The 14,958-nt window shown below is 36.2% G+C and overlaps 1 protein-coding gene across 2 annotated transcripts in view; it reads right to left on the bottom strand.

Moving 5' to 3' along the window:
- Positions 1 to 930: 930 nt before the first annotated feature.
- RTCA (RNA 3'-terminal phosphate cyclase) overlaps positions 931 to 14,958 on the bottom strand; it is a 23,684-nt gene continuing 9,656 nt past the window's right edge. For both annotated transcript variants that reach the window (XM_042953044.1, XM_042953045.1), the window contains 6 exons: positions 14,415 to 14,556; positions 13,686 to 13,810; positions 11,357 to 11,415; positions 6,534 to 6,628; positions 3,987 to 4,091; positions 931 to 1,303 (listed from right to left, as the gene is read on the bottom strand). In XM_042953044.1, the coding sequence (XP_042808978.1) occupies positions 1,202 to 1,303; positions 3,987 to 4,091; positions 6,534 to 6,628; positions 11,357 to 11,415; positions 13,686 to 13,810; positions 14,415 to 14,556 (628 nt within the window). In that variant the 3' untranslated portion in view covers positions 931 to 1,201. The remainder of the gene's footprint in view (positions 1,304 to 3,986; positions 4,092 to 6,533; positions 6,629 to 11,356; positions 11,416 to 13,685; positions 13,811 to 14,414; positions 14,557 to 14,958) is intronic.

The following is a 14,958-nucleotide window of genomic DNA, read 5'->3' as shown; positions in this document are numbered from 1 at the left end:
CATGATTATGTACCTAGGAGTAATTTTTTTTTCATTATGTTGTTCTATACAGACTAATTCAGCACTTTCTGAATGTATTGTAATACCACCCCCTGGATCCATACCTTAAACTATGTTTTAATCATCATCAGATAAAGTCCAAGACAGAACCACGTTTAAAAGACTTCCTCATATTGGGGCACCTGTGTGGCTCAGCTGGTTAAGCATCTGACTCTTGGTTTCGGCTCAGGTCACAATCTCATGGTTTGTGGGATTGAGCCCTGCGTCAAGCTCAATGCTGACAAAACAGAGCCTGCTTGGATTCTCTCTCTCCCTCCCTCTCTCTCTCTCAAAGTAAATAAACTTTAAAAAATAAAAATAACCCTCTAAAAAAATATAAAAAATTAAAAAAAAAAAACCTTCCTCATTACTTTACAGGACAGCATGTTTAGCTGGTACACAAAACTGGTTTAATTTGAGTCACAATTTCAACTGCCTACAGTGACCAGGAAGTAATCTAAATGAGGAAACAGACTAGGTATAAGATAACAGCGAGTGATGAAAAGCACATTCTGTTGTGAAGGCGCTCAATTATATTTTAATTAGATTTTGAATCTGTTGAATGTTTTGAAAGCCAAACAAAAACATATCTGGGCTGAATTTGGACAAATTTACTAGGGTTCAATTTTGCAATCCTCATTGTTCAGCTTTCAAAACATTCACCAGATTCAAAATCAATATTTACCAAGTGCCCACTAGAAAGAAGAGACATATAATTAGAGTGACAAAATGCTTATTAAATGTTATTGTTGACACAGCAAATACTTGTGCAAAAAGTTGTCTCGTTATGCATGAGGTTTCAGTAACCTAATTAAAACCAGACACAAATTAGAGACCAAATCTACAGCCTTGACTTACTCTATTATATAAGAAAGAAAAACGCACTTCAGGTAGAAAAAATACTCTATTTCCATACTTTAATACTGAAATCAGCTATCATACATATCCATCAACTCTTGTATTTCATTGTCTTTATCTCAGGAGATAGTCAAAGTGAGATTAATTAGATGAAGCATTCTCAGCAAATCTATAACACTCTGTACTTCATCTCCAAATTTAAGTCAGGTCCTTTAATAAGTTACTGCTTATCCACTGCTGTGTAATATTTATGAAATGAATTAGTGCAATATATCATTGAGGTATTATTTAAAAGGCAAATACCCTATAGATATGGATTTGTCATCCCAATTCCTTGGCACTCAATAATATAAGTGTCTTTAGAGGCATCGTCTTCATCTTCTGATTTCTTCACAGAGAATTTAGCCTGAAACCAGAGAAGCATTTAGTATATAAGTAATATAAAGAGAGATAGAAAGCCCTTAAGTCCAACATAAATAGGCAAGTAGTTAATATCAAACTCATTTTATTGAGGAAGCAAGAGGCATAAAGATCAAATGACTCATGAGAAATTCAATAACCTAAATATATTTTGCTCCAGAAGCATGACTCTTGTTTAAAAGTAATATATACTTGTGGAGTTCTGTCAGAATGTATAGCCTAGGCCCTGCTCCGTATCCACTGAATCAAAATCCCCAGGATATTTGCAGCTAGGTAAATACCATTTTCAAAATCCCAATTGTTAACTAGAACACCCCTTTACTACCTACTTCCTATATTTTTTCTAAAACATGGCATTGAAGCATTTATACTTCTCTGATCTTGTCAAGATCAAGTTTCTAAATCCCCTCAAATTTTTCTTGTCAATTTAATTCCCTAAATATGCTATTCAAAAAAATCTAGTTCAAAGAAGGAAGGTGGGGGGATGCCCTTCATCTTTATTGGCCTTAACATGGTATTTTTCACTTGTTAACTAATTGAAGTTTGGCTTTGAAATATTTGGTTTCTATCACTGCATTCTGGAAACATGATTTTTTTTTAAAGCTACTGCATTCATTCTGATAAAACAATTAAAATCAAAACAATTGAGTAGGTTGAATTTGTAGCAAATGGATTTCAAATGCGCCTAAGACTTTAGGATTCTATGAAACACAATTTGAAAACCATCATTCTGGGGCCTACTGCATAGTAATATTCACAAATTATTCCAGTTTCAGGATTATGTGACAGTATACTGTATATAGTAGACGCTGAAAATTACTGTTGAATGAATAAGCACTGAATTCTGAGCTACATAGCCAATTGTGTAATTATATATATGTATACATTTCAAATTGTAAGCATTATGTAAATATGAAACACAGGAACACTCAAGGAAATCATTTCTAGCCTGTATATAAATATACTGAAACTACAAAAATTTAAAGTTACAAGGAGTCTTAATGGACTATGCACCAGTCTCTGATTTTACAGATGAATTATCTGCACTGAGGCACAGAAAGAAAAAGCAGCTTGCCCCAAGTCACTCAGTAAGATACCACAAAGCGGAACAAGAAACCAGAGCTATAAATTTCAATTCACAGCACTCTCCACTATGTATTCACTTCAAATAACATGTCAGTGTCCACTATATGCAAAGTACTATAAAAAGTGAGGACTATATGAATGCAACTTAATCCCTGCCATCAAGGACATCATAGTTTACAAAGAAAAAATGATAATACAGAATAAATGGAATAATAAAAAGTACAGTTAACTATCTCTTGACATGAAATATAATTTACCTTCAATTCCTATTATCCTTTTCCTACAACTGAATCAAAATCTATCTGTGCTTTCTAATAACAAGAAAAAAGTTGTATGTTATTAAAAATCATACAAATAAACGGTTAGAAGAAGGGCAACTCCCAACTTTGTGCTTGCTACCCTTCTATAATAGCTATTTTTTTTAATAATGTGCATTATTTTTATAATTTTTAAAACTACTTAAGGTCACCTTCATAAAATTCTGAGTTATAAATTATAGATCACTTTATGAAATTACATTATAAAGACTATAGCAAAACAGGAACATGCAATTATTGAAAAAGGCAAGAAATGAAGCTATATGCAGTAAATGCAAAAAAAAAAAAAAATGAAAAGAGAAACACTTTTAAGAGGAAAATACCTAAATGTCAACAGTGGTTGTTGGCAAAAGGGACTATAGGTAGGTTTTTTTCCCCTTATTTTCCAAATTTGCTATAAGGAAATTACATTAGTTTCAGATAAAACATACAAATTTAGTCATTTTTTTAAAATTAAGAATCCTGCAGAAAAGGTATTAATATGAGCTTATATACTAATAAACCCTGTTTCACTAAAAAATTATAAATCTACTCTTATAAAAGTTTAGGGGACTGGTGTTAAAATTTCAGCAAATATTCTATTCTATCGTAGAATCAAAAGAAAATGAAACATGTAAAATTTCATATAAATATTTAAGTTTCTGGCCAACCATGAATTCCTTATGATTTGATTTCATAGTTCTCATGGAAGTATTTTTACTCTATAAGGCAGCAATACACATGCGCTTTGCCGTGTGCTTTCCCAGGTCTGTTCACAGCCCAGCTCTGCCACTAACAAACTATGTGGGCTTGAGCAGTTAAGTTAATCCCTTTACCGCACTTTACTCACATGCAAAATGGGAATAAAAATAAACAGCAACCTAACATGGTTATGCAGAGCTGGGGCACCTAGGTGGCTCAGTGGGTTGAGCATTCAACTCTTGATTTAGGCTAGGGTTATGATCTCATGGTTAGTGTGTTCAAGCCCTTCATCGGGCTCTGTGCTGGTGGTGCGGAGCCTGCTTGGGATTCTGTCTCCCTCTCTCTCTGCCCCTCTCCCATTTGCACGTACACATGCTCTCGCTCTCTCTCTCTCTCAAAATAAATAAACTTTAAAAAATAAAACGGTTATGCAAAGTAAGATGATTCAGGGCAACTGCTGACTCAGCTCAGTGTCTGCCACACAAGAAGTACTAGGTGAGGAATAGCAAGTATCCTGTTTATTACAATCTGACCCAAAACTGGCTATGATAAAAATCAATTACTCTTTCTAAATCAAATACTCACCTTTGCTAGTTGTTCAGCAAAATGTATAGCCGTTTGTGTATGGAGTGTAACTGGTCCTGTTTTTATTCTGGAAACTCCACAGGCTAATGCCATGAAAATGATCAGCTATTAAAAAAAGAACAAAGAAGAAAATTTTCACATATTTACTAATATTTGGAGTTAAAATTCTACTGCTTACCATATGAAAATACTACTAGAAATCAAAATAGCTCTAAAGCATTTCTTTAGGTTTCCAGAAGTCCTAAGAAGATGACAGAAAACCTCTGTCACCCACAGTCTGTGTTGTGGTACAGAAATGCTCAGTAGCAGTTGTCAATACAGACTTTCTAAAATTTGTGTTTAAGAATAAAACAGAGAGTTAAAAGTTAATATATCAGACCAACTGTCTCTACAAGGTGGAATATATAATATGACAAGCTTCTTCCATTGTCTAAAATTACAACTTTTTTTTAAGTTTATTTATTTGAGAGAGAGAGAGAGAGAGCGCGCGAGCATGCACGTGAGGGGGAGGGGAGGAGGCGAGGGAGAGAGAGAATCCCAAGGAGGCCCTGCTGCTGAAATCAAGAGTCGGACACTTAACCGACTGAGCCACCCAGCGGCCCCTAAAATTACATTTTAGTGGGTAAACAAATACACTAATACAGAATTCCTTAGAGTATAGAGTACACTCGGGCAAGAAAGGAGAGACCAGAAATAAGGGAAATAAGAAACTAGTTAAGGAGAGGTACCTAGGTGGTCCAGTCAGTTAAGCATCCATCTTCGGCTCAGGTCATGATTTCATGGTTCATGAGTTTGAGCCCTGCATTGGGCTCTCTGCTGTCAGCACAGAGTCTGCCTCAGATCCTCTCCCCCTTCTCTCTCTGCCCCTGTTCTCTCTCTCTCTCTCAAAAAAAAAAAAAAAAAAGAAACATAAAAATAAAAACAAAAACTAGTTAAGGGGCACCTGGATGGCTCAGTTGGTGAAGCATGAGACTCTTGATCTGGGGTTGTAAGCTTGAGCTGCACACTGAGTGTAGTTACTTAAAAAATAAAATCTTAAAAAGAAAAACAAACCAACAACAAAGGAAAGAAACCAGTTAAGAAATCCTAAAGAATACATTTCTAAATGCAGATTGATGGTTTGAGATTAAGGAGAGAAAAGTATGGTAGAGAAAAAGAAAATCAAGACAGGGGACCATAAAAAGATCTTACTTGGAAATATTCACCAGCATTTCTCCATATGAATAAATGCATTAAGTTTAAGAGGTCTATGACACATCCAAGTGGAGATGCTGACAGGCACAAGGGATAGAGTTAAGGAGCAAGGCCTGAACTAGGTGATATAAATTTGGGAGTTGTCTGTGCACAGGTGGGACATAAGCTATGAGACTGGACAAAACAACTGAGCCAGTGAATACAGATGAAGGAAAGAGGCATGAGCCTGAGCCTAGGGATTCTCTAAAACTTAGAAGTTGAGAAGATGAAAACAGCAGTAACAAACTACCAAAAGACTAGAATACGTGGTCAGGGAGATGAAAAGAAAACAGTTGCTTCAGAAACCAAGTGAGCAAAGAATTTAGAGAAGGAAAGAATGACCAACTGTACCAAATGCCATGGCCAGGTCAAGATGAAAACTGAAATCTGAGGAATATAAATTCCAGAAAAATATTTAAAAACTGATTGAACTAGGACATGCCAATCAGTCTCTCAAAGTCAGTGATATTGCAACAAGGATTTCAGGAGTAGATTCCTTAGTGCCCCTTACTCATTTAGCCCATCCCCCCTCCCACAATCCCTCCAAGTAACCCTCTGTTTGTTCCCCATATTTAAGAGTCTCTTATGTTTTTGTCCCCCTCCCTGTTTTTATATTATTTTTGCTTCCCTTCCCTTATGTTCATCTGTTTTGTCTCTTAAAGTCCTCATATGAGTGAAGTCATATGATCTTTGTCTTTCTCTGACTAATTTCACTTAGCATAATACCCTCCAGTTCCATCCACGTAGTTGCAAATGGCAGGATTTCATTCTTTTTGGTTGCTGAGTAATACTCCACTGTATATGTGTGTGTGTGTGTGTGTGTGTGTGTGTGTGTGTGTGTGTGTGTATTACATCTTCTTTATCCATTCATCCATCGATGGACATTTGGGCTCCTTCCATACTTCAGCTATTGTTGACAGTGTTGCTATAAACATTGGGGTGCGTGTGTCCCTTCGAAACAGCACACCTGTATCCCGTGGATAAATGCCTAGTAGTGCAATTGCTGGGTCGTAGAGTAGTTCTATTTTTATTTTTTTGAGGAACCTCCATACTGTGCAGAGTGGCTGCACCAGCTTGCATTCCCAAGTGATAAAATTTATATTCAGTCTGGGGCACCTGGCTGGCTCAGCTGGAGAAGCATGAGACGCCTGATCTCAGGGTCAAGAGTTCAAGCCCCACATGAGGTGTAGTAATTACTTAAACAAATTTTCAAAACTCAATAAATAAATAAATAAAATAAAATGTATATTCAATCTAATTATCCAATACTCAAATCTAATAGATTCAAAGGTTTTATCCTAAAAGCATTGTTACCTGGTCTTGCAGATACTCATCCACAGCACCACCATGTCTAAGATTTGCTAACAGCATTTCAGCAGCTTCAATTCCAACCTTGTCTGCATTTACACCTACAAAAGACACAATGTAAAAACACACAACAAAGCATATCAATTACTAAGAATCAAAGAGTTGAATTAATATATCTCAGCACTGGTATAACTTTTTTTAGGCGCCTACTCTGAACTCACCCAACCAACTCACCCAGGATTTTTAAATATATTTAATCTTCTGAGAGCTTAGCACATGCAAATGGTTTATATTTTTAAATGAACCTAGTGGAGGAAAAACCAGGCTGTATTTGGCCCTATTTTAAAAGTATTAATTATGGGGGCACCTGGGTGGCTCTGTCAGTTGAGTCAGTTGAGTTCAGTCGGTTGAAATCGACTTCAGCTCATGGGTTCGAGCCCCACGTTAGGCTCTGTGCTGCCAGCTCAGAGCCTGGAGCCTGCTTTGGATTATGTGTCTCCCTCTTTCTCTGCCCCTCCCCTGTTCATATTCTGTCTCTCTCTTTCTCAAAAATAAATAAAAACATTAAAAACATTTTTTTCATTAAAAAAAGCTATAATCCTACAACGCTATGCCTGTCAAAATTTGAAATTTGCAATTTATACATGTTATAATTAGTCTGTAAGCAATCCATTAGAATTAAAGGGTATTTTTTAGAAGTCAGAGAATTATGTTTCATGTAAGGAAAAGCTGATAAAAATTCTCATATCAACTATTGTAAAATTTTATTCCTTTAAGATTTAAATAGGCATTACCTTATTTTGAAAATAATACAGAATACTTATCCCCACACCCCACTCCCTGCTTCTCCACACATGCCCCAAATCTTCATACAATGCTGAATACAAAATAAGTGTGTCAGAAGCAGTGGAATGTCAAATGATGTTTTTAAAGTATTTACTTTAAACTAAAAGAAGCCCCGGCTACAAATAAAAATGTCTTTCAAGGACATGTGGTTAATTTTTGTTCCTATTTTATATTTGGAAATTCATTTGATTATATGTATACCTTGGTAAGATTTCCCAGAAAAGTGGAATTTTCAAAATTTTAACTGTTTCTCATTACAGCAGTCATTGTAATATAATAAATTAACTATCTTTACAACATCAATCAGTCAAGTACATGACTGAATGAAGTAGCTTGGAACATGTGGTGTGAATCTCAACTTCTTGCGTAAACTAGGTTGCTTCTTCCAAATGGAAATGGAAATGGAGATGTAATACCTAAGTTGTAAAACTTGTTAAAGAAATTAGAGATAATACTTACAAAGCATATAATACCATGACTGGTTCAAAATAAGCTATTAATAATAACAGTTAATACTGAGTACCTACTATGTGTGTCCCATACTAAGTAACAGGAACTGTTTCCTTTGCTAAGACAACATAAAAATACACTTCTATATTAGAGAACCAGAGGATAAGTAGGTACTAAATTCTACAGTATAAGCTAGGACTTGAGAGACTCTCCAGGCTAATTCTCTCACTCAATAGATAAGTAAACTAAGATCAAAATAGTTTTAGTGGCTGAAATAGTGACAAACATGACTCATCAGTTACAGGTTACTGCTTCTACCACAGATGACGTCATGGACAACTAGCCAATGTTACTTCTGGTAATAACTCTTAGATGTTAGGATTCAGGGTCTGATAATTTTCTAGTTAATTTAAATACGAAATGAAAGGGGATAACGGAAGCTGACATTCTCTCTGATATCCTTAATATATATACTATCTAGACTAAGAGACAAGACCCCAAGCTGCTTTTACATTTGCTAATCCCATCTCATTTGACATCTGTGCCTGACAGGAAACAAGGGAGAGCACCAGCAGAAGCCAATCAGAGCAAGTATATTGCTCTATCATCTATTCCCTCCTACCATTATAATTCTAAAAATAAATACTGTGCATTCTGAAACTGTGTTGTCCAAAGACAACTTCAAAGTAAAAGTGGTCTCAAATGACAAAGTAAGAAAAGTGTTGTTGGAATATGAGCAATTTTTTCAGGGCTGGTCAGCAAAGTTAATTCTAAGTATTGCTAATAACAAAGTAATGATTGATTTACAATCTCAGTGCGATATACCTAAAACTATCATCTACCCTGGCAAACTAACTCTACCTCCTATGTCGCAAGTTGAAATGTTTCTAGGTACCCAAGGTAGAAATCTAGAAGGTCATTCTTCACATTGCCTTCCTCACTTCCCATATCCAACTGGCCACATCTATTCCCCCTCCTAATATTCTTGCATCAGTACTCACCTCTCTAGCCCCAATCACTGAATCCCTTTGTATAGGCCCTCATCATTTCTGACCTAAACAGCTGCAACAGTCTTGTCTTCCTGCCTCCAATATGGTTTTCCTGTAATCAACCACATAGCTATCAGAATTACCTTTCCAAAGATCTGATATTACATTCCTCCTTAAAGTCTTTAATGCTTTCAGGGTGCCTGGGTAGCTCAGTCAGTTAAACACCCAATTCTTGCTTTTGGCTCAGGCCATGATCTCACGGTTTGTGGGTTCAAGTCCCATGTCAGGCTCTGTGCTGACAGTGCAAAGACTACTTGGGATTCTCTCTCTCTCTCTCTCTCTCTCTCTGCCCCTCCCTTGCTTGCCCCCTCTCTCTCTCTGAATATAAACTTAAAAAAAATTTTTTTTTAATCTTTATGTTTTCATGACGAAACCCAAATTCCTTGATATGACCTGTCAACAAAGTCCTTCAAAATCTGGCCTCTGTCAACCTCTCTAACTTCATCTCCAGTTCCCTGCTCCAGACCCTACACTCATCATACATAGTTGTAGTTGCACAAACACAGAACACTCGTTTTTGTCAGCACTGTCCTTTGTCCTTCCTCCTTAGCTCACTTTTTCATCTGGATAATTTCTACTTATCTACAGAACATACTAGAGGATTGTTGAATGCAAGAAACCAGATTTGGGGTCAACCAGCCCCCACAGGAGTATTAGCTGTTCTTCCCCTGTGTTCCTATGATGCCCTGGGAATACCATGGTCTGTCTCCTCTACCAGACTAAGCCAGGAAACAGGACAGTGGCTCAGATATCTATGACCCTAGCATACAGTACTTGGCACATCTTGGTGCCCAGTGAACTCATATTCCACCCAATGTCTGCCAAGCACTTATTACTTACATGGACTCCCAGTCTCTGCTTTATATTTGGCATTACCTTTGCTTCCTCAAGTCCCCATAGATCCTGTATGCAGTAGCTCACTATCCACACTGATTCTTCACTGTCCCTAACAAGTAATTAGTGTACTCTAAATACGTATTTTTGATCACTACTTCCCAAACTTCATTGTACTTCAGAAATATGCAGTGAGCTTGTTAAAATATATCCTTGGGCCCAACTTCCAGAGATTCTAATTTGAAAGGTATGGAATAACTCCCAAAATGTGTTTTTCTAAAAAACTCTCAGATGATGCTGATATGTTACTTGTCCACCAACCATAGTTTAAATAGCACAGTTTTAAATAGAATTCATTTAAGCCAGGTCAACTGGAGATATTAATTTCATTTATTCTATTATGTTGTTAAGATTTTATACCCAACTAGTATCTACATCTACCAAATGAGCAGAATAAGATTATCTGAAATTTTTTGTATTCAGCAATAATAATGTGGTAAAACAGCACAGCGAGGGTAAGCATCTTTTAAAGATCTACAAAGTAGGAATAAAGCAATCAACTACCACACAAACATCAAGAAGTTCAACTAGAAGTTGCCTCGCCTCGATGGCAAAAGTAACTTCAAATATTAACAGTCAGATGTATACACATCTCTCTTCTTCCAAATATGCTCAATCTTAACTACATTTCCCTTTCACAAAAATACTGTTTTTTGAAATCACCAATGTAATAACTGATGCAGGGAAAAAATCATCAATGGACACTAAAACCACTGGATGAAAGTTGTATAGGAATAAGATAATCAGATGGTATCAAAGTATTATCCCAGATGACTTACTACTTATAAAAAGAGAAAGAATTTACAGCAGACATACCTGGAGGATACTACTTAACCAAATGATCACAGTCACCTTTACCAATAAAGGACAAACTGACCTTATCACTAACCCTGTTGTGATACAATGGAATGTACATAGCCACCTATGCAATATTCCTACTAAAAATGTTTCATCTGAATATATCTAATCATGAGACAATCAGACAAGTCCAAATTGTGAGAAAATGGCCTGGACTTTTCAAAACGTCAATATCATGAAAGGGGGAAAAAAAGGTGATATTTTCTGTAGTAGAAAAGAAACTAAACAGAAATGATGACCAATTGCTGGGAGTGCTCCAAAAAAAAAAAAAATCCCCCATTGCTCTAAAAAGTATTTTGGAGGCAAGTGACTAGGTTGAATATAAAAGACAAATTCTTTGGGCGTAAAAATGGTATCATGATTAGACAGGTATTGTTCTTTGGACATGCATGACGCAGTATTCAGGGGAGAGATATGGTATCTCCTACTTACACTGAAATAGTTCAGAAACATACACAACTTGTAGCTAACAGCTGACTACTGGTAAACAGTTGACTACTAAGAACAGTGTATGGATGCTAATTAGTCATTCAACTTTCTTATCAGTTTGAAATTTTTCAAAGTATAAAGTTAGGAGAAATACTAAAAATTTAACTGACTCTAAAACAGAACCAGTTAATCATATCCTTTTATACTTGTCATCTATCATGCTATAATGTTCTAATCCTGACAGGTAATTAAAAATTTTTACACTAGCACTGGGAACTGTGAACCCACTTCATTTATCTGTACCTCGTTTACCAAGCGATGATCCAGCAAACAAACAGCCAGTAGATGTCTCAGCAATAATGCTAAATAGGGGAAAAAAAAAAATGGATTACTATCTATGCAATAAATATTCTAAAATTACACACAAATACAACCAGGGGAATAGTGGTTATTAAATATGTAGAATCAGATCTACTTAGTAAACTGCAAAAGTGAAATTCTTCACACAGAGAGCAGGATGATTAGCACTCTCCATCTTCATCAGGGCATTAGTACCCTTCAGCTCATCTGACAAAAGTCACACTAGATTCTAATCCGTTCACAGGTAAGGAATGGCTCTCCTTGAAGTTACATCATTCACACTAAATTATACCATTTCTACTGTACTATAAAGTGTTTTATTATTATCTAAAGTGAAAAGGTCTTCCTACGTGTTTGAATGTAAGTGACCAACTTAACGTAGACTGCTATATCCTTAGGATGTTATATATGAACCACAAAACTAGAACTTTTGATACACAGAAAATAAGGAGGAAGAACACTACCAAAAGTCATCACTCCCAAGAGAAGCAAGAGAAGAAGAAAGGGAGAACTACAAAAACAACCAGAAAACAATGAACAAAATGGCAATAATTACATACCTATCAATAATTACAGTAGCCAATAGCAACTCAAGTGTCCATCAATAGATGAATGGGCAAAGAAGATGTGATATACACAATGGAATATTACTCAACCATAAAAAGGAATGAGATCTTGCCATTTGCAACAACATGGATGGACCTAGAGGGTATTATGCTAAGTGAAATAAGTCAGATGAAGAAAGACAAATACCACATGATTTCACTTACATGTGGAATCTACAAAACAAACAAAAAGCACAAAAGACCCATAAATACAGAGACCAAATGGATAGTTGCTAGAGGGGAAGGGAAAGGAGGATGGGCAAAATGGGTGAAGAGAAGCAAGAGGTACAGGCTTCCAGTTGCAGAATGAATAAGTCACAGGGATAAAAGCCACAGCAAAGGGAATACGGTCAGTGGTATTGTAATGGCACTACAAGGTGACAGATGGAAGCTACCTTTGTTGTGAACAAAACATATTGTCAAATCACTACGTTGTATACCTGAAACTAATGTAACATTGTGTGTCAACTATACTTCAATAATAAAAAAAAACTGTATTTCTACAGAAATTTTTGGTTTCATTTTACAGTTTTTAGATAGTAATATCAAATGCAGAATGTTTAAATCTGCATTTAAAACCTTTAGTAGAAACTCCAAAAAAGAGACTTTCTATCCATAAGAGATACTCTCATACTTCAAAAACTCAATTAAAGCAGTCTTAAATTTGGGGTACAGTCAGTGGAGCATGCGACTCTTGATCGCAGAGTTGTGAGTTCAAACTCCAAGTTCGGTGTAAAGATTACTTAATGAAATCTTTAGGGGCACCTGGGTGGCTCAGTCAGTTAAGTGTCCAACTCTTGATTTCAGCTCAGGTCATGATCTCACAGTTTGTGAGATTGAGCCCTGCGTCAGGCTCTGCACTAACAGCACAGAGCCTGCTTGGGATTCTCTCTCCCTTTCTCTTTGTCCCTTCCCCACTTGCACACGTGCATGCGTGCTTACTCTCTCCCTCAAAATAAATAAATTCATGAAAAAATAACTTTAAAAAAAAGCATTTTTATATTAAATCAACAACTTGTAATTAAATAATATAATGTTTTCTTTTAAATTTTTTTTAACGTTTATTTATTATTGAGAGACAGAGAGACACAGAGCATGAGCAGGGGAGGGGCCGAGAGATGGAGAGACACAGAATCTGAAGCAGGATCCAGGCTCTGAGCTGTCAGCACAGAGCCTGACACGGGGCTCGAACCCACAAATCGTGAGATCATGACCTGAGCCGAAGTTGGGACACTTAACCAACTGAGCCACCCAGGCACCCCTATAATTTTTTCTAAATAGGCCTTTGCCATATCTAATATTTACATGTACATGGATTTCACGTTTGAAGTACAGAAAAACAACTAGAAATATTTCTCTCAGGATCAGCTTCAAAGGCTAACTTCTGATTAGCTTAAACATTTAAGTTCTCTTAAATGTTAAGAGAAATGTTAAGAGCAAAAGGGCTCTTACAATGTAATAAAAGGCAAACCATCCTCAGGAAAAAAAATCCAGAATAAAATAATCATCTTAATTCATCACACTACTGGTTTGGGTAGGAATATCCTTAAAAATGTGCCTTTTTAAAACTGTAAAACTTAAACAAAAGAACTATAAATATTTAATTTAAACAGGATAATTACTTCAGAGCTCTCAATCAGTATCCAGGAAAAAGTACATTGTCTTACATTATCCCATTTCCATTGCCAAAGGCTTGGTCTTTAGGTTCCTGAACAGGCTGGATGTTAACATACAGATCCCTAATCTCCTTTCTGATGCATCTTACAGCTGCTGCAGCCATATCTTTTGCCACCTATTTTGGCAAGACAGAAAAAGAGAAAATAATGATTATTTTGATAGTTGTTTTCAAGCCTTCAAAGACACATACAGTAATGAATATCTCTTACAGGGATTAAGAAAAAGCATGATCTTCAAGTGTAACACGTAAGTTCAGGGGAAAGTTTTAATTAAAAGATTTATTAAAAAATTAAGTGCTCTGAGGCACCTGGGTGGCTTAGTTGGTCAAGCATCTGACTTCAGCTCAGGTCATGATCTCACGGTTCATGAGTTCAAGCCCCACATCGGGCTTGCTGCTATCAGCTGTCAGAAAAGAGCCCACTTCAGAACCTCTGTCCCCACTCTCTCTCTGCCCCTCCACTGCTCACATGCTCGCTTGCGCTCTCTCTCTAAAAATAAATAAAACATTAAAAAAATTAAGTGCTTTTGGGGTGCCTGGCCTGTTCAGTTCATAGAGCATGTGACTCTTGATCTCAGGGTTCTAAGTTTTAGCCCCGTGCTGGGTGTAGAAATTACTTAAAAATAAAATCGTAAAAAAAAATATTAAGTACTTTCAATAATTTCAAAATTTAGATGATATAATACTTACCAAGACCCACATACACTTCTAGACAACTTACTTTAAATGGCAAAACACCAGCAACAAAAGCTCTTCCATATATCTTAGTCACAGAGCCACGGTCCGTTAAATTTATTGGGTTCAACTGTTTAACAGGTGACATTCGGACAATCACTTCACCACCCCCTTTTGGGTAGTAGCCCCTACAAAGAGTATGACAAATACTCACATAAACTTATTATATGACAAAAATACAGCTCAACATTTAAAATGAAATAACACATGAATTATATCCAAACATACAACTCGTGTTTGAAATTTCCAAGCAACATTTTAGATCTGTGCTGTCCAATATGGTAGCCACAAACTACATGTGACTATTTAAATTTAAATTAAATTTAAAACTCAGCTTCCCAGTTGCACTAGCCACATTTCAAGTGCTCAATAGTCTTATGTGGCTAGTGGCTACTTTACTGAACAGATAGGGAACATACCCATCAATGAAGAGAAATTCTTTTTGACAGTGCTGTTTTAGAATATAAACTCCTTGATGGCAGGAGTTTGTCTATTTTCTTCCTGCAATATTCCAGTGCCTAAAACAATGT

This window comes from Panthera leo, chromosome C1, assembly GCF_018350215.1.
Source record: "Panthera leo isolate Ple1 chromosome C1, P.leo_Ple1_pat1.1, whole genome shotgun sequence".
Lineage (NCBI taxonomy): Eukaryota > Metazoa > Chordata > Mammalia > Carnivora > Felidae > Panthera > Panthera leo.
Note: the sequence above shows the minus strand (reverse complement) of the source record. Positions and strands in the feature narration are given on the sequence as shown.